At 49.7% G+C, this 19,056-nt stretch overlaps 1 protein-coding gene across 6 annotated transcripts in view; it reads left to right on the top strand.

Annotated features, from left to right (window-relative positions):
- Positions 1 to 19,056, top strand: part of zranb3 (zinc finger, RAN-binding domain containing 3) — a 36,079-nt gene that overhangs the window by 387 nt on the left and 16,636 nt on the right. For all 6 annotated transcript variants that reach the window (XR_014724718.1, XR_014724717.1, XR_014724719.1 and 3 more), the window contains 16 exons: positions 176 to 349; positions 3,319 to 3,337; positions 3,581 to 3,759; positions 3,859 to 4,090; positions 5,211 to 5,296; positions 5,511 to 5,682; positions 7,341 to 7,484; positions 9,601 to 9,720; positions 10,989 to 11,108; positions 11,222 to 11,401; positions 11,582 to 11,749; positions 11,878 to 12,283; positions 14,644 to 14,874; positions 16,626 to 16,750; positions 17,998 to 18,099; positions 18,677 to 18,819. Coding sequence is in view for 2 of the 6 variants with exons in the window: in XM_084667547.1 (XP_084523673.1) it covers positions 201 to 349; positions 3,319 to 3,337; positions 3,581 to 3,759; positions 3,859 to 4,090; positions 5,211 to 5,296; positions 5,511 to 5,682; positions 7,341 to 7,484; positions 9,601 to 9,720; positions 10,989 to 11,108; positions 11,222 to 11,401; positions 11,582 to 11,749; positions 11,878 to 12,283; positions 14,644 to 14,874; positions 16,626 to 16,750; positions 17,998 to 18,099; positions 18,677 to 18,819 (2,576 nt within the window). In the remaining 4 variants the exon portion in view is untranslated. The remainder of the gene's footprint in view (positions 1 to 175; positions 350 to 3,318; positions 3,338 to 3,580; positions 3,760 to 3,858; positions 4,091 to 5,210; positions 5,297 to 5,510; positions 5,683 to 7,340; positions 7,485 to 9,600; positions 9,721 to 10,988; positions 11,109 to 11,221; positions 11,402 to 11,581; positions 11,750 to 11,877; positions 12,284 to 14,643; positions 14,875 to 16,625; positions 16,751 to 17,997; positions 18,100 to 18,676; positions 18,820 to 19,056) is intronic.

Genomic DNA, 19,056 nt, shown 5'->3' with positions numbered 1-19,056 from the left:
AGATTACTGTAAAGTTAATATTAGTATTGGTACTTCAGAATCTAACCCACTGAATTCACATGCCAGCTCAGCGGGAACTTTTACTTGAGGCCGGGTGCATTGTTTTTGAGTATACAGCCACCAGCCAGCGTAGCTGCAGATTAACTAGAGTCCTTTATCGTTTCTCATTTTCAAGATAAAAAAGTATCTGCAACCAGAAAATGGAGAGTGAATCACCAACGGACCTCCAAACATCACCCGATGACAGAGGATGTGCCAGCCACTTGTCAGTGCTTCCTGAGAAGCTACAACAAAGACTGATGCCGTTCCAAAAGGAGGGAGTAGCATTTGCGTTATCAAGGGATGGAAGGTAATTAACTAATTGCTTCACAAAGGAAATTGCAACTCAATTCAAACTCTGAATCCCATCAAAGCTTTTAAACTTTCTCCATTTGACTTAAGCCAGAAAGGAGATTTGTCGTTCTTCAGCTTGGGCAGCAGAAATTGTCCAGACTTGTTAATTTCCTCAGCCTAGTCAACGTAAGCCTTTGGGGAAGGGGAGGTCAGGGGAGTCAGCCTGACAGTGCTGGGATAAAGCATCTGATCGATGCAAGGGGCAGGAGGAGTGCTGTTCTACGTGAATGGGCCAGCCAGTCAATTGGTTGCAGGCATCAATGTGACAGTAGACACTGTCTATTCCTCCACCTGGCTCTCCCAGGAGATGTAATGGTGGTGATGCAAGCTGTTGGCAATCAGCAAAGCAGGTACAGTTTATGTAGTAGCGTCATCACTGTACTATACCACAAACAGAGGTCCTTACATGTTCATGGATATCTTTAAATATAAATGGAAACAATTATATAAATGATCTGCTTAATTGTGTAAGGATTATATTAAGATCACTGAAACACAATACAGTGTGAGCCGTTAAGATGTGTGGAGTGCACAGTCCCTGAGGTGGAGTTTAATTGGCCTAACATGTTCGTTTTGGAGTATGGCAAGTGGAATATTTTATATTGTGTACAATAGAAATGCTTGAGAAACCAAACTTGACTCTAGTAGTTCAGAAATGATAATGATCATTGCTAATGGGATGCCTGTTAACTGCAGTAATGACTTCTGCTTACATCAATAATAGATGTGTGAATTAAGGTGACAATTCATTTGTAATATCACAGATATTTTATTTACACACCAGATTCACATTTGCATATATGATAATTGTAGTCTCAGTCTTGTTCCATTCAGCTATAATTGCATTAAAAACATTTTAATTTACAATAAAATACCTTCCACATTTGGCTCGACCAAAGTGTTTTCATTAGCGGCTTGTTGATATGAGGCTAGCCATGCGGATGCCATAACAAATCGATAAACAGCTGAGCGTTGTTGTGTGCCGCCGATCTACTAATGTCCCAGTGACGATCAATAGCAGGGTTGGTGCTGACGCTTTCATCTGGCCATGATGGGTCACGCTCCACGCGCTTTCCAGATATGGAGAACCGCAGGGAAGGTTGTTGCACTGCACGTCAGATGTCCCTGATTCACCCGTCACGTGGAGTTAATGTTGAGGTTTTGCCAATGGTTTAACAACTCTGATTGAAGCGCATGTGATTTAGTTTGACTGCCAGCATGTGTCACATAGTTTCATTACAACGGTGACAACGGTCTACTCAGAACTCCTACCTTGTCATGTCAAGCTGTCCCAGTCTTTTTGGGTAAGAATTTTTGTCAGACAATTATCAGGTAATTTTCCCTTACACACCACACAAATCCCCCGCAGTAGTTCAAATTGTATTGATTAAAAAATTCTGACACTGTTAATGGAATTATCATAAACGTTTGGCAAGGAAACAAAATGGTGTTTGCACAGTTACTTCAGTCCCAGATAGTGGTGACAAGTCAGCAAAGCTGAATGCTGATGCAGACCAAGCAGAAAGAAATCAACATCAGTTGCAGAGGAACATGAAAATGCCAATTCATCATCACGCAGCATGGAAATTGAAATCTGAAACAACAAGAATGTCAAATAACTTTCTTTGTATGCGGGCATAGGCTAATTGCCTTGTTCAATGATCCCACAGATTTGACCACAAGCAAAGTGGTCGTACTGTTAGGCCTACTCCCACCAACACAATCAGCTGATTGTATTGGTGAGACTTGGAATTTATAGCAGGCAGCTTTCATCAAATAGCCCCACTAGAATGGCTGTAGTGTAGGTAAAGGTGAAGAATGAGACCTTATTCATCGTCAACAAGGCTGAAGCCGATTATCGTTTCTAGTGAGGTCATAGCTCCCACTGCCCCTATTCTTTGACATGTTGGGCCGGTGGGCTTTGTCAAGATACCACAAAAAAACACATATATACGTCTTTTTTTCATGCCGTTGTCAAGCAACAGAGGCTGAGCATTCTCGGTGATGGCAGCTGTCTGGCAGCAGTCAGGGTATTTAAAGAAGAATGATTAATGCGCTGAGAAATGGCAAGCACCTGCCCCAGTCTCTCCCATTGTGTGCGTATGCATTACGCTGACTGAGGCCCGTGTGCAGGCAATTAGAAAAGAACACCAGTGGCAAGGTGCACATTAATCATGCTCTTCAAGTGAAGGGGGAAACTGGGGCAGGTGTGGGTGGGTGTGCGAGTGGGTGTAGGAGAGTACAACTGCAGCTTCTTTCCATGTCATGGGCTATCATTATCACACTGGCCGGCGCTACCTGGTTGCTGGAATCATTTATGAAGAGGAAGGTGTGGAATGGATAAAGGAGTTTTGAAAGGGGTGGGAAAGCCAGACAAGGCTTATAACGTTGTGAGGTGAAGATAATAAAACTGTCAACTCTGATCAGTAGATCGCCGCGCTAGGGACTGGCTAGGGAGAGCAAGATGCCTGTTTGATGTTTTGAATAGCCGGAGCTCAATAGTTATTTATTCGTTTGGAAAATCGTCAGTTCTCTGTGATATTTTGGTTTGTTTGTTTGTAGAAGTGATGAACTGTCAACTGAATCAGCAAAGGAATTCCGTTATTTGGGCTGAATCCAATTGTTGACCGAAATATAGCTGTTTTTCACTTACACTCTCCTGAATATGAAAGTGTGACATTAGAACGCTTCACTGGGTCGAGCTTTAAATTGAGTCAATGCAAACCAAACTCAGTTGAGTCCAGACGGCCTCATTAGTCAAAAGAGCTTATTGTTTGCAGATGCTTTAGTGCTACTGTCATATTTCATGATTATTCTGTGGTTATGGTAGCACAGCCTGAGATAAGATCTTTCTTGCAAGTGTGTGTGCTTACCAAACACTGTCATCATGTCTGAACCCTTCCTGTTTTCTTTTATACTTTTCAGGTGCATGATAGCAGACGAGGTAAGCACACAACCAGCCAAGGGGAAAAAAACAACAACTCTAGGATGTATTCTGAATTTAATTTGTCAAACTCAAGCAGGGTTCCCAGTCATGTAATCATTTTTGACACCAGGTCATTCCAGAACGTATTGCTTTCAGCTCTCGTGAAGCAGACTCGGTGTCATATGCAATCTGCCTGTGAGCCTGGCGTGTTTGGGTTTTTGTTTGTTTTGAGACCGGTGGGTTCTTCATTTGATCACCCAGATGGGTCTTGGGAAGACGGTCCAGGCCATCTCGGTGGCCTACTCCTACAGGCAGGAGTGGCCGCTCCTCATCGTGGTGCCTTCCTCCCTCAAGTACCCCTGGATCGAGGAGATGGAGCGCTGGATCCCGGAGCTCAACCCCGGAGACATCAACCTGGTGGAGAGCAAAAGCGATACCACGTGGGTCCCCTGCTACTGCTCACCGGGTCACACGCGTATACGTTTGGCTGGACAGAGAAGCTCTTGGGTGACCTGACTGTCTGTCTTTGTCCATTGCAGGGGCATCGGCACCAGTAAGGTGACCGTGCTGGGTTACGGCCTGCTCACCACCGATGCTCGCTCCCTAGTGGAGGCGTTGACCAGGCAGAAGTTTGCCGTCGTGGTGGTGGATGAGTCCCACTACCTCAAGTCCAAGAACGCTGCTCGCAGCAAAATCCTGGTGCCGCTCATCCAGAGCGCCAAGCGCGCCATCCTGCTTACGGGCACCCCCGCCCTGGGGCGGCCGGAGGAGGTATAAAACAAGTTCACCCCCTGTAACAGTACCTCATACAAACGCACAAACCTAACACTGGCATCCACAAACTCACAAAATTGGCCATGAAACTGATGGAAATGAACAAGTTAGAACCACTGAGCTCTGACAGCCTACATATTCTTCTTTTCTTATTTGAGGTCTTCCAGATTTCTATTTCGACCGAACAAATATATTCTGCTGTTTGGTGCCAATTTTGAGCAGCATATCAGCAGCTTTGTTTTTCTAGGAGATTGTTATCCTATTCTTCCCAGAGGGTTGCATCGTTCTAAATGGGAATTTTCCTTAAACTGACCTCCATCCGCCTTGAGTATTTCACAGACACAGATCACTGTTTAACCTGTTTTCACCTCGGATCAGGAGCCTGGCGCTTTCACACTGTCTGGGATTTGTAGCTAGAAATGAGATGACTTTATTATAAAGCCACCGTAAACCCACCCGCAATATGCCTCTTCTCTCTCTCTCTCGGTCTCATTCGCTCTCTCTCTGTCTCTCTCTGTCTCTCTCGCGCGCGCTCTCTCGCGCTCTCGCTCTCTCTCTGTGTCTCTCTGTCTCCCCATTTCTGTTCATGTTTAGTTTCCAACAGTACTCGTATTCGTAAACCGCAGGCCTGTCTTCTTTATGCCCACTTGTCGCCAGGCCTTTCATCTCAAATGGAAAACTAGATTCTCGGCGTGTGGAGCAGAGCCACGATTTGATTAGCACCTTCACACAGTCTAGTTATTTCCGACGCCTCGCGAAAAAAATAAAATGTATTTGAATAATTGCCCATTATTATCCCGGAGAGGTCGCTTTCCAGTTAGTGCTTTCAACAGCCGCACTAAACACAGATGGTCCACTCTGGATTGGCACTGTAGTTTTTTTTTTTTTTTTTATTTTATTTCCAGACAGAAGTTGCACAACTAATGGTGTGGCGTTTGAAGCGCTGGTGATGAGCTAATGGATCTCCCGCTCTCCGTCACAGGCCAAAAGGGCTTTCATACGATAACATAGAGTACACTGTCAGGTCCTGGCCACTTTTACCATCCTGACACTCCCACTATACACACTGGATGTTTCTTCCCTTCTAAGTTGGTTGTGATCAGATGTATGTCTACAGCTCTTTACACAGATCGATTCTCTGTACCCCAAGAGGTTTGGAACATGGAGTGACTATACCAAAAAATACTGTAACGCTCATTACAGGTAAAGAGCCCAGACGCACACACTTAAAACACACACAAACCTCCGCCAAATGAGACTTTGATATTGACGTGGTGCGAATCATTAAAGGGCTGATTTCAGTAAAGAAGCATTGTGTCTATGCTGGGGGTGGGGGGGGGGGTTAGAGGTGGGGGGACATCAGTGCTGAAGAGGCAGCAACAAAGGGGGCCCCGCGCCCGTTATCTGTCCCTCCCAGGTTCTTTGGCAACCGGAGACAATGGGACTGTCGGGGGGCGTCACACCTGGAGGAGCTGCATCAGCGTCTGAGCGAGATAATGATCCGCAGACTCAAGACCCAGGTCCTCACCCAGCTCCCCCCCAAGATCCGCCAGCGCATCCCCTTTGACCTGCCCAAAGAAGCTGCCAAGGTATCCACCTCCCCATCTCTTTCTCCCCGTCTGTCTGTCTGTCTGTCTGTCTCTTTCTCTCTCCCACTCTTTCACCCTCTTTCTCGTTCTCTCTCTCTTGTGTATCTCTATAGTTCTCTTTCCAGCTCTCTTTTTCGGTTTCTTTTTCATAATCCCCCCCTTCTCTCTCCGTCTCTCTCTGTTTCTCTCCTTTCTCTGTCTCTCTCCTTTCTCCGTCTCTCTCCTTCTCTCTCCTTCTCTCTCCGTCTCTCTCCTTCTCTCTCCGTCTCTCTCCGTGTCTCTTCTTCTCTCTCTTTCTCTCTTCTTCTCTCTGTCTCTGAGGAGGAGGAGGAGGCTGCAGCCCAGAGACAGTGGGGGGGGCTAAATATAGCGCCCTATTATTACAGCCCTGCCTCTCTGTTGCCCAGCGATAGAACCCCAATTCACGCTAATTATCATTTTATCTCTCACGGCCATATGGTTTTTATTTCCTTCTTGCCCTTTTCGTTTCATCCCCCTGCCCTTTGTCGGGGAGCCGTCCAGCTGTCTGGCAACTGTCACCGTAAATATTCATTCAGGAGCATGTGGATGCGCGTGCCATTTAACAGAATGAGCAGATTCTCAGTGAAATATTTTTACACCTGCGTATGTTGTCTTTATTTATATATTTTTGGGCTTTTGTTTTGAGCTTTTATCCGGCACACATCGTGTGCGTGCGTGCGTGCGTGTGTGTGTGTGTGTGTGTAAATCTGCAGTAATGAGGCTGCTGAGGCAGCAGGGCATATCCTCTCCTCTCTCACTTGCATCCTCGTTCTTTCTCATCTACCTTCTCTCTCTTTCTTTATCTCTCTCTCCTCCCTCCCTCCCTCCCTCTCCCTCTCTTTCTCTCTCTCTGTGTCTCTGTCAGCTGAAGGAATGCATGCCCAGCACATTCCTCTGCTCTGTGCCAGCCTCCCAGCAGTACAAAGAGCTCTCACCTACTGGTGAGCACCATAAATCACCCGCTGTCACAGACACACACACACACCCCCACACGCACAGCCCCTCATCTGCCTACATGCCCCTTAGGCTGATTAATTAGGGACTTTGCGTCATGTATTTTATTCAGTGTGAATGATGGAATTCACAGCATCCCTGCGCCATACAGCATCATTCAACTCTGTAGCCTTTTCCAGGGTTCTTTAAAGCACAACTCGACGTCTGAAACAATAGTTTTCCTTCTACATCACATCTGGTCGTTTTGTTTATCTGTCCTGGCCTATATGTCCTCCAGCTGGCTTATAAGTCTTCTACGTCTGAAGTGCCCCTATGTTCTGCTATTGTTTCCCCTCCACTTTCTATCTTCCTTAAATACTCCTCTCGTTTCACCTTGAGAGGCGAACTATCCGTCTTTGATTTATCGTAGCAGCCCGCCGCGTCCTCCATCTTCAACCCCGGGTTGTCACGGCGCCTGCTATAATTGGGCCAGCGCGTGACCCACCTAGGCAGCGCCGAGGCCTCCTGGTAGGAGCGGAGCGCCGTCTCGGGGAATTGTCTCTCCCCCTCCTCCTCTCTCCCAGCTGAGAGAGAAAAGTAGGGCAGCGTTCGTGGGCACCATTAATTGTTCCGCCCTTTTATAGCTGAGGAGGAGGAGGAGGAGGAGAGGTAAAGAATCATCCTGTGCGTTGTGTGACTTCCAGGAGGCGTGCGCCAGCTTGGAGGAGTGGGAGAGGCTGATGAAGAGGCTGGGCTCGGGGCCGGCAGCCCCCGACACTGACGGCAGCCCCTTCACCCAGGTCATGGGCGTCATCACGCGCATGTACAAGCAGACTGCCGTCGCCAAGGTAATGCAGGGCACACAGGGACGCCCCCCTAGTAGGTTTTAAACCCCAAACACACACACTCAAACACACTGGACCCCTGACGGAAGCTGAAACTGAAGCTGCTGGGAAGCAGAGAACCACGTACTTTTACTACTACTTCCAATAGTGTGAGTGTGCTGGCATGATGGTTGGTGTTTGAGCTCAACCCTGTTCAGCCGATCAGGGATACAAGGTTGTCCCATATGTGAGATCACGACTAATGGATCATATGGTAAAAAATATACACAAGGTGTTTGAAGTCTATTTATTGACGGTCCAAAGAGGAAGGGATGGCTTCTGGGTTCCTGGGTAACATTGAATTGAAGTTAATTGAACTGAATTGAATTGAACACGACATTCTCCCTGCATTATTTTTCTTTCTCATTTTTGGCCTTCATGTTATTCACGAGACCGATCTTTGCCATGGTAACAGACCCCAACAGGCGCAATGCAGTCAAAGCACTCTCAAGGTAGGGATGCAATAACTGTGGCCTTTCAGTTTCCTCCTGAAGTCTTCTACGAGTCTCTTACAAGCCCCCACACACACACACACAAACACATACACTCACTCACTCATACGCACCAACCAAAGTACAGACCTTTTCCAAGCTTGTCTCCATGGTGTCATCGCCATGGCAACGTGGGAAGTCAGCGCTGGCTGACTTTTATGTGACTTTAGAGGAAGTTGAATGAAGGGAAAGGGGGGGGGGTGACACAAGCCTAATGCTGACTACTGTGCCAAGCCCTGAGAGTTCATCTTGCACAGTAGTATATAATCCATTTAGGAGGTTGGTCAATATCACCAGGCAGGTGCAGACACATAGGCAACTATGCCCCTAGGATGCGGGGGGGAGCATGGTGGAAGTTACGCAATCCTCTGTAAGGTTTAAAGTTTTGACCACCTTTCCAAAATAGTCCACACACTCCGCCTACGCCTCAGAGCCTGCATGATAAGTAGGTGGTGCCCAGGGGGAACTTAAGGCAGAAGAGCGCTGGCTGAACGCAATCATGGAAGCAACACCCTCCTCCACCCCTCCAGCGTCAATGCCTGGATTTCTTGCGGTTGGTGTTGTTTGCTGATTGGATTTTCGCTCAGCTTACCCTTTGGCCTCCCATGATTAAAGGTCCGGCCGTGTGTGTGTGTGTGTGTGATCCTGTGTCGTTTCCTCTCCCCTCTGTCTATTTCTGCCTCCTCAAGAGACCTGTGGATGAATTCACACATCTGTGTCAGTCGAAGGCGTACACACCCCCTCCTGACTGGCTGGCCACCGCTTCGCGAACATGCCGAAGGTTGGCGGGGGGGGGGTATTTTTACCCCGGCAAACATCTGCTCCCAATTACCCAGGGGAGGGCGCTTCTGATGCCGGACTTTAAAGCAAGCTAACGCCGCTTCAGAGCGGAGGAACTTTTGTGCCTCTAATTAAACTCCACAGAGGCAGCAACTCGCGCAGTAGGCCAAGATAATGAGAACCCCCCCTCCACAACACAGTCTGGCTTAACTTCATTACGGCCCCTACGAGCAGGGTAGTCATTATGGGGTGTGGCGGCTCTGTCCTCGGCGTGGCCCCGGTGGGACAGGTGCAAAGTGCAGGTCGTCGGGGGCGACGAGTCTGCCTGGAGAGCAGGGCGGGAGCTGTCAGCCCCCCGCAGCCAGGCAGCGACGCCAGGCGAGCAAAGCCAGGCAGAGGAGAGGAGGTGACCAAGGAGGCAGTGGTAATGAGAACCAGAGCAGTGAGCTCTGGGAAAATATCAGCAGTCATTTGGGGGTCAACTTGACCATGTGGGTATTTTTTTTTTTGTCAGAAAAGAAAATGGTACGAGGACACCTTCTCTTGTTCAGTTCAATGAACATGCCACTGATTACTAGAACATCAATACTAACATCCACTTATACCTGGGAGGAAGTGTCATTACTGTGTCATAGCCTCCCTTCCTAGTATCATTAGAACATGGACTTACTGCTACCGATTTCTTGTAATAATCTAATAACAAAACCTCTCTGGTACAGTTCTGTAGGTTGTCATTGGAGATAGGGATGGTAACAAGGTTGTTTTTTTGTAACCAGTTTCCTCTGACTAACGGCATTGTGCGGGTGTAGGCTGGGGCGGTGAAGGACTACATCAAGATGCTGCTGGAGAGCGACGAGCTCAAGTTCCTGGTGTTCGCCCACCACCTCACCATGCTGCAGGCCTGCACCGAGGCTGTCATCGAAGCCAAGGTACCCCCACACACACACACACACACACACACCACCTCCCATCAGCACTCGCTGACGACGGCGGCAGAGCTCATTACCTGGAAGGTTAGGCGGGCCGTTGTCTTGCCCGCGGCGTGTACCCTTTGGGGGAGGGGGGGGTGAATCTCCTGTCACTTGAGATGTCAAGGAGATGTTCAAGCAACACTTTCTCGGCAATTACTTGCGGCCGAGTGGCCATGGTAAAAGGGTGGCCAGCTGCATGAGTTGAGGCACTAGTTAGCATCTGTAGCAGATCCACCTGTCAGATGTGCCCTGTCCACAGTCACAGAGGGACGGCGCTCTGCATGCCCAGCACACAGTTATCACGACCATAGCCAACCTCTACCTTGAGAGTTACAGCTCAACCAGTTTTTTTTTTTTTTTTTTCGGAACCAAACTTTTCTTCTTCTTTTTCTTTCCTCACAGTTTAGTCTTTGAAGCCAGTTTCACAACTCATGAGCAAACGATTTCTCAGCTCACAGGAAGGAATGTGTGAGGCATGGGGAGGGGGTTTGGAGTGGGGGGGAGAGAGGTGTCTGCTGGATGTGATGTATGCGATCCCACCTTCTAATGTGAACGCTCTCCCGCTCTCTGACTCATAATCACCAATTAACAGGAAGAGGGCTAAAAACAGGAGCGTCCACCGTGATGAACGCTAGGAAAGGGGGTGGGGGGAGGGGGGGTGAGGATAGGTAGGGGGGGGGCGAGAGCAGAGAGGGGTGACTAAACGAGAGCTCATTAAAACACCATGAAATTAGTCACGTCAGTAGCAGAGAACGCCTTCCTTTCACGGGCATGCGAAAGGCTTTGCAGCAGTAGGCTTTGCAGCAGTAGACTTAGCAGCAGTAGGCTTTGCAGCAGTAGGCTTTGCAGCAGTAGGCTTTGCAGCAGTAGGCTTTGCAGCAGTAGGCTTTGCAGCAGTAGGCTTTGCAGCAGTAGGCTTTGCAGCAGTAGCCGTTTCTGGAAACTGGTTAAGGGGAATGTATTCCTATCACCTTTTCCTGGACAGTCCTTTACTGTGGCTTTTGAAGTAGTCTACGCCAAGCCAACACACACTCACTCCACCCCCCTTGTCTTCCCAGGCCGGTTACATCCGCACGCACTCACCCCCCTTGTCTTCCCAGGCCGGTTACATCCGCACGCACTCACCCCCCTTGTCTTCCCAGGCCGGATACATCCGCACGCACTCACCCCCCTTGTCTTCCCAGGCCGGTTACATCCGCACGCACTCACCCCCCTTGTCTTCCCAGGCCGGTTACATCCGCATCGACGGCAGCGTCCCGTCCTCTGAGCGCATCCAACTGGTTCATCGCTTCCAGAACGACCCCAGTACTCGCGTGGCAGTCCTCAGCATCCAGGCAGCCGGTCAGGTACACACACACACACACAGCCCTTTGTTTATTTACCAGCCAATATTACTGTAGTGTAAGGGGGACATTGTGTGTTGTGTGTGTGTGTGTGTGTGTGTGTGTTGTGTGTCCAGGGTCTAACGTTCACAGCGGCCTCTCACGTGGTGTTCGCTGAGCTGTACTGGAACCCGGGCCACGTGAAGCAGGCCGAGGACCGCGCTCACCGCATCGGCCAGAGCGCCTCCGTGCACGTGCACTACCTCATCGCCAAGGGAACGTTCGACACGGTCATGTGGGGCATGCTGAACCGGAAGGTGAGCGCCAGCAGCGACGAGGCACATCTCCAAAAAGACCAAGCTCTCTCCGCTACCCTCGCCCCGCCCCCTTCTGTCTGTCTGACCGTCGAAGCCTTTCAGAGCTCCTTTGCCGTCCTCGTTTTGACGTTGTGGTCTTAGCTCTCTGAGGACGCTCTCTGAAGCTGGCGTGTTCCACAGGAAACGATAACGGGCAGCACCCTGAACGGCAGGAAGGAGTACCTGAATGCCGAGGTCGGGGATAAAGACAAGTGGGACTTCCTCAACTTTTCCAGTGCCTGGACACCCAGCAGGGTGCCCGTGGGAGGGGACCCAGACGCGGACAAAGACGGCGTCTTCTTCTCCCACGTGAGTCACCGTCGACGATGTCTGTGCGCGCCGTTGCCGCGGGGGATTGTTTTTGCGAGCGCCTGTTCCTGCGGTGCATTAATTTTTTTAAGCAGAGACGTGTGTTCATGTTGTGTGTCCACCTGCAGTTTGAGAGAGACAAGCAGCACGACATCCGCTCCTTCTTCTCTCCAAACGCGGCCAAGGAGAAGAAGAGGAAGAGGACCTCGCTGGAGGGAGAGGGAACCAGGCCTGCGCTGGAAGAGGAGGAGACCTCGCGTCCTGCGCCCAGCCAACCAGACCAGGACTTCTCCCCCCAGGTGAAGAGGCTGCGGACGCCCGGCCCCAGCCCCAGGTCTCGACTGGAGGCCAAGAGGAGGTCCTGCGTTGGGGGATCCAGCCCCCTGTTTGGCCCCCGAAGGCTCTCTGAGAGAGCCCCGCCCAGGCCAGAGGTGGCAGGGCAGGGGGAAAAGTGGAGCTGTGGGGCTTGTACTTACTGCAACAGCACTCTGCTGCCCTACTGTGAGATGTGCCAGTCTCCACGCCCCACCTCTGGTGAGTACAGTGTGCGCACACACACACAATCAATCAGGATATTGGCGTGCTTCATCGACGTTCGGGTCGTTACTGAGCTTATCAACCTCTTTCTTGATAAGAAAAACCCCTCGCACCCGCAATGAATAGATGAATCAGTTCTGCCAATTAATACCAATTTTGTTCATCAACATAACTTGGTGTTGCCGGTGCGTTTCCACCCGTTTGGGAGGCGTTTGGAGTCAGAAATAGATCCCATTGGGGAATGTCTCTGCAAGATGACAAGCCTGGCATCATTCTCACCTGACAGATAGTGCAGAGACCCTCTCTGCGTGCCAAGAGTCTCAAAGTTTCGGGGGAAACTTGATACATCCGCTCAAACCAGAAGTTTGGCGAGGAGCGCCCTGTCACTCTGTGATGCTACCTAATAAGAGAGAGTGGGGAGACAGGGAACAAAGGATACTTCTATTCCTTTTCCTCAAACACGACAGGTTTCAGTCGGCCTCCTGTGACGGAGGAGGAAGAAGTGTGGGGGAGGGGGGGTGTGGGGGAGGGGGGTGTGGGGGTGGGGGGGGGGGGGTGGGGGAGGGGGGGGGTGCAACACTTTAAAGTGCAACCTGTTGTTCCATCCGTCAAGACACGGCGCTGCGAATTTGCGCACACACGACACCCTGCCCCCACCACCCCCCTCCCCCGTTTTGCTTCTCAGAATAACCCTTCTGCTGCTGCCTGGGCTTTGACTCCGCCTGCCACTTTAGTACAGGCTGCTGTCATGCTCCTATACCCCCCACCTGGCTGCTGTCTCAGCCCAGAGCACAGGCTCTGGTGTGGGGCACGAGGCAGCCCGCCGCTGGCCTCTCGCCAGCGCTCTGGACATGGCCTTGGATGTTGGAAGTCAAATGTTTCATTCCCAGGGGTTCTTTTTTATTTCATTTATTTGTACAACTGGTTCAGTTGTCTGTTAGAAATATGAGGACACATATACAGTTGTACACAGTTTCCCGTGTGTGTGTGTGTGTGTTCTGTTTATCTTGAAACCCGCAGTCAGAATAAACACATTTATCCTTACCATAGTTAAGTAGTCCCCTCCTTGGGATCCTTTAGCAGAAAACCCCATCAGTATGGGATGAAGCGGCTGTTTTCTCTGCTGCTTCTGTGAATGGATGAGATGATGGTACACAGCTCCAATCCACCTCCTGCACACCCCACTGACTACGAATCCTCTGGTTCCTGCTGGGTCAGGATGATTAATAACATCTCATATGAACCAAAGGATAAAAACAGTCCCCTGCTCTCTAAGGTACATCGGTATGGGAAAAGGTACCATAAGCACCATCCTAAATTAATGCCAATAAATATTTCAAATGTGTGTGAATATTTCCGGCAATCAGATGTGGACTAAAAGTAGGAAATCCCTACCAATGGCATCCTAATTGACCATGTTGTCCATTACAGCAAGGCATTTTTGATTGGCCAGTAGAGGAATGGGCATGATGTCTCTGTAGTGTGGGAGAAAGCACTTTGTCTGGCCTCATGGTTTAGTAGTAATTACTAGTTACAAACATATTATATTGCTTTTTTAATCTTAGCATAACTACCTCATTAGCAAGATAAGAGCATTTAAACACCCTCTAACACTGTCATTATTAGACAGTAAATCACCCCTACTCATAACAAGGTACTAACGGTACTTCCTACTTGTGTAAAACGAGATCAGCGCTAAATATGCGCTCCCTCTTCTCATGTTCCTGCAAATAATGTGAAACTTAAGGGACATGCAATTGAACAAATTTCCAAGCGATATTTTTGAAAGGCGAGACATTCTAGAATTGTCAAGATGATGTCTCACTCAGAGCAGTCCCTTGTCCCCGCAGCTTGTTAGTGAAGCAGCCACTGGGGATCATGGGGGGGGGGGGGGGAACACAATTCAGGTGACATTTGAGAAAATCTATAAGAGTCTGGCCTTTCAGAAGCACACCTCCAAGTAGAAAGAGCAGTAATTAGCAGCATGTCTCAGTCTCTCACAAGTTCAGACTTCCTCACAAACTCAACAGAAAAGGCCCTTCAGGAAGTCACATTGCTAGAAAAAATGGCTCCTTCTGTCAGTTGGGTTAGTGCTACACATGGTGGAATGTTATGAAGACTTCATTAGCATATCAGCCAGATTCTCTTTCCACCTTGTGTTTCTGGGTGACAAATGTTCATACATGTTGTATCTAGAGGGTGGTGAAGCTCCTGAAAGCTCGCCCTGGGGGGGGGGTCTCACTTAGCCTCAAATGAATCCAAATTTGGCAGCACTGACATGATCAGAATCAGCTTTATATTCGGCAAGTAAGTTTACACAAACAAGGAATCTTGCTGTGTTTTGTGTCTGTGTCCAGAGCCCACTGCCTCCCCCGCAACAGAGCCCCTCAGCCCAGCAGCCCGGCCCAGAACCAGAGACCTCCCCGACCCTTGTGTCGGCCCAGCCGCCAGCCAACCACAGCCCAACCCCGGCCCACACCCCGGCCCAGCATCTCACACAGCACCTGAGCCACACACAGACGCACCACAACCAGAGGAGGACGAGAGGCCTGGAGGCAAACAATCACGGCTCTGTGATCACACGGAAGGTAATCCACCTGGAATCCACCCCACAGACCGCCCAAACCCCACCACCCCTCCCACACTTCATATATAGGGAAATGATTTGGGATAACGTGTCCCCCCCACTGGTATAATACAGTAATACCATCATTCCAAATAAATGTGGGCATATCAATATTCCATCTGCTGCCTCAGAAGGAAATGGGTTAGGGGTGCATCTTATTATTATTATTATCTGGCAGAGGATATTGCCTATCTCACTGCTTCACAGTAGACCTCTGGATTGAACACAGCTAGGGATGCTATTTATTCTTTTGGCCTTCTATCGCTTTTTCTCTCACTCACGTGTTTTGATGCTTTTCATTATTTCACTACCATCTGTGTAGATACAAATTCCATTCTTTGCACTGCATATAAGCCTACGTATAGTCCCTGAGAGAATTTGCACCCGTCATTAAAAAATTGGTTTTCATCTTATGAATAGTCTATCCAGAAGCGTATTGAAGTGTCCAGGTTATGGTGAATTATTGAACGTCCTGTGAGGGCGTCTATTCAGTCCTGTTTTCACAACTAAGCGTCAAAGTTGCTTCACAAAATGAACAACAAAAAAAACCTCCTCGCCAGCTTGTCAGCACATGAATTCACACCCTCCGCTAACGGCGCGAAATCGGCACAGGGTACTTTCATTCCTGAAGAACCTTTGCACATGGTGATCCATAAATATGGCTTCAGTCGCAAAAAGTAACACACACATACACACACACAAAATTCCGTTTTCACACAAAGACATCGTCTTCAGAGAGCTCCTAACGTCCTGCTTGTTACCATTGTGTACTTTTCCCCACGAGCTGAATTGATGGCAGCTAATGGCCTTATGTGATTTCCGATGTGACACGGTTGTGGGCTATTTTCAGACGGCCATTCTTCAGTCTCCGGGGGCGACGGGTTAATGCGAAACACAGCAGCGGGCCAATAAAAGTGACCTATGCCATCCAGAAGGGCGTCTAATGATTTCCTCTACCTGAGCGTGGCGTCTCCGAGGGGCGGTGGGGACCTGTCTGCTGCTCTCACCACCTGATTGCCCTGAGATTAGTTTCCTTCGTGGCAGAGATGAGCAATCAGTCCTCCAGGCCCTGTCTCTCTCAGCCAGGACCCCCCCCCGATCCACGTTTCTGGAACGATTGAATCATGTTGCTGCAGTGTTGCTTGTTACTTGGGATGCACAATTAGAGTTTTTAGGAAGAGGATCGGGGGTGGGGGGGGTGGCGGACACACAGGCAAACAGACTCGGTCCAATTAGTGTCTCTGTTTTCTGCTGTGGAATGACAAGTAAATTCCCACGGGTCCGCGAAGGGCAGCATTCATACTCTCTAAGTGACAGTCTAATAAGACTGCTTTGTAAGATAAATTACCCCCCCCGTCTTATAAATGTCCCACTTAATTCACCCGCATTCCACCACAGGTAACCAGCGAATGTGCTGATAAGCAGTATTGCCGGGGATGTGCTGAGATCCTGGAGCTCACGCTCCAGATAAACCCACGCTGGACGTGCCTCTCTCATTTACTAAAAGGCATTAGCACGGCGTTAGAGGCCATCATCCAAAAGGCACCTCGCTGTGCCGCCACTGTCTCATTCCCAGCGGGCTGACCTTTTCCTGCGGTCGCCTTGATTGGGGGGCCTCGGTCTAGACAGTAATGACCTGCCCTCTCGCTCTTCCTTTCCCCCTCCCCCCCCCTCCATCCCTCTGTCTCCCTCTTCCTCTCTCCTCGCCCGCAGCCCAGACAGAGAGAGTGTGTGCGTCCAGTCCGACTGAGGGGGACAGCTCGGACAGTCTTCCTCTTTACCCCAACCTGAAGTTCTGTACCAGCAAGAATACAGACAGGGTCTACCTCTACACCAAGGTACCACCTCTCATGCACACTGTCTGCACAAAGGCTTTGGTCTTCCTTGTGTGGAAGAAATCGCGATTTCCTGTGTGCTTACATTATTCACTAATCAATAGAACTAGTCATTGGATACTAGTTAGTATGTTGTCATGTAAGCTTGCTATTAATAAGAGTAGATTGTGTCAGAGTTAATAGATGTTCAGGATCAGGAGAAAGTACTGGCTAAATGTTCCTTGTCATGACTACAAGGAGAGCTCCAACTATGACCTCTCTAGTCTGAGTGGTCATGTGTTGGGAGCTGTGAATCTCTTTCTCTGAGACTGTTGTAACGTCATTACTGCCTGACTGTCACTATCTATGTTTACATAGATAGTGCTCATGAACATATATCTATGTTTACATAGATAGTGCTCTCTCTTGGAAGTCGCTTTGGATAAAAGCGTCTGCTAAATGAATAAATGTACATTCTTGTGCCCTATAAAAGACGGTCCTCTGTCCTTCAGAGCGGAGAGAGACTTGATTGAGACCTAAGCCTGGTGTTGTGTTGTCATTAATTGTCAGAGGTCTGATTTTCTCTCCCAATCTGCAGATTGATAATGCTTGTTAAAATCCAGAACTCAACTGAACTTAGTCACTCCGTTTATGAAGAGACGGACAAAACACTTTCTTCATCACTTGCACTACCCCCGCCCCCCCCCCCCCCCCCCCCCCAGCTCACACCTTCCCACCACCACCACCATCTATCCCTGTCCAACACACTCTCCGTCACACTAAGCACCACCCTCGCACACACACACCACACCCGCACAATTCCAATGTGGAAATATCACTATGGTGTCACTAAAGATAGACATCAGTCGTCTTTTCACATAATACCCATCAAAGCCAAGGAGGCGAGAGCCTGAATCCTGTCAAGTTCCAGTAAATCCGACACCACTCACCCAGCCCACCACCAGGATTTATCTCTGCGGCTGAAACCCCAAAGAAATATTATACAAGTCTCTCGCTCACAGAATTCCACGTCAAATGTCTTTCTCTTTCCCCCGCGGAGCTGCAGTGGCATTGTTGTCCTGTGATTTCCCAGCTTGTGTTACTCTTGTTTAAGCGTGTTGAGGTGGGGTAATCCCTGTAGCCATTTGTGCTGGGATCACTTTACAGTCACCCCCATGTATGTTCTGAAATCAGCTCAATGTGAACCAAACTCAACCGTCCGTCCCCCACCCCCACCTACTCCTGACTTCCTCCTCCCCCCCCCCACACAGGATGGTGCTCCCCTCAACTGCAACTTCATCCCCCTGGACATCAGCCTGGACAACTGGGAGGACCTGCCGCTGGCCTTCAGACGCAGAGAGAACAGCAGCCAGGTGGGCTTCAGTCTCTGGTAGTGTGGGGGGGGGGGGATTGAAACCAAACCACATTGCAGGGGGGCTATCTAAAACAGATGGAACGAGGGCACGTCTAGCCACGCTGTTGTAACAATGTCAAGACGAAGCTGGTGGAAGTATACTACCGAAATGGACTGCGGCAGATTACCGCCGCACAACAGATGTCCGGTTTTACCGCTTCAGGGGGGGGAGGGGGGGGGGGGGCTGTTTTATGGGTGTTGTTAAACGAGGAGGATCATCACCTTATCGCCGCCGCCGGCCTTGGTGCTGGGGCTGAGCTAGCATCTGCTGCATTAGCAGGAAGCCATACCTGCTCAGCAGGAGCTGCCAGTGACGCTAATCACAGCCAGGGAGCGCCGAGAACACAGACAAGACACCAGACCTGAAGCACATCCAGGCACGGAGGACCCCAAGCAGCCTGCTTCAAATAGTCGAGGCTACAGCAGGTCCTGCTCCAAGAAAGAGAGGCAGACATGCTACTTGTCCGCTGGGAGTGACACGTGCTAGCAGCGTGAACAGCCGTGTGTGTGTGTGTGTGTGTGTGTTGTGTGTCCAGGTGCTGAGGTTTGTGAGGGAATGGACTACTCTGACAGCCATGAAGCAGAGGCTGGTGCGTCGGAGCGGTCAGCTGTTTCACAGTCCCATCCTGGCCCTGGACGAGCTGGCCAGCACCCAGCGCAGACACAGCAGCACCAAAAGGTAGGCTCATGGCTGGCCGGCCGGCGGGCTGGCATACGTGTGTGTGTGGGGGAGAGAGAGAGGGGAGGAGAAACCCCTAGCAAGTGAGTGTTTTTACAAAGAAGTGTGTGTGTGTGTGTGTTTGTGTGTCAGCAATTAAGACGGTTTTTAGTGTGGGCTCTGAGCTTGCCGATAGGGAGCGTTTAGGCTCGCTGGTCAGTGGGAGGATCGACGGGGGGGCAGCTCTACCCAATCAAA

Source organism: Hypomesus nipponensis, chromosome 12, assembly GCF_054491055.1.
Source record: "Hypomesus nipponensis isolate SF chromosome 12, ASM5449105v1, whole genome shotgun sequence".
In the NCBI taxonomy this organism is placed as follows: Eukaryota; Metazoa; Chordata; class Actinopteri; order Osmeriformes; family Osmeridae; genus Hypomesus; species Hypomesus nipponensis.
Note: the sequence above shows the minus strand (reverse complement) of the source record. Positions and strands in the feature narration are given on the sequence as shown.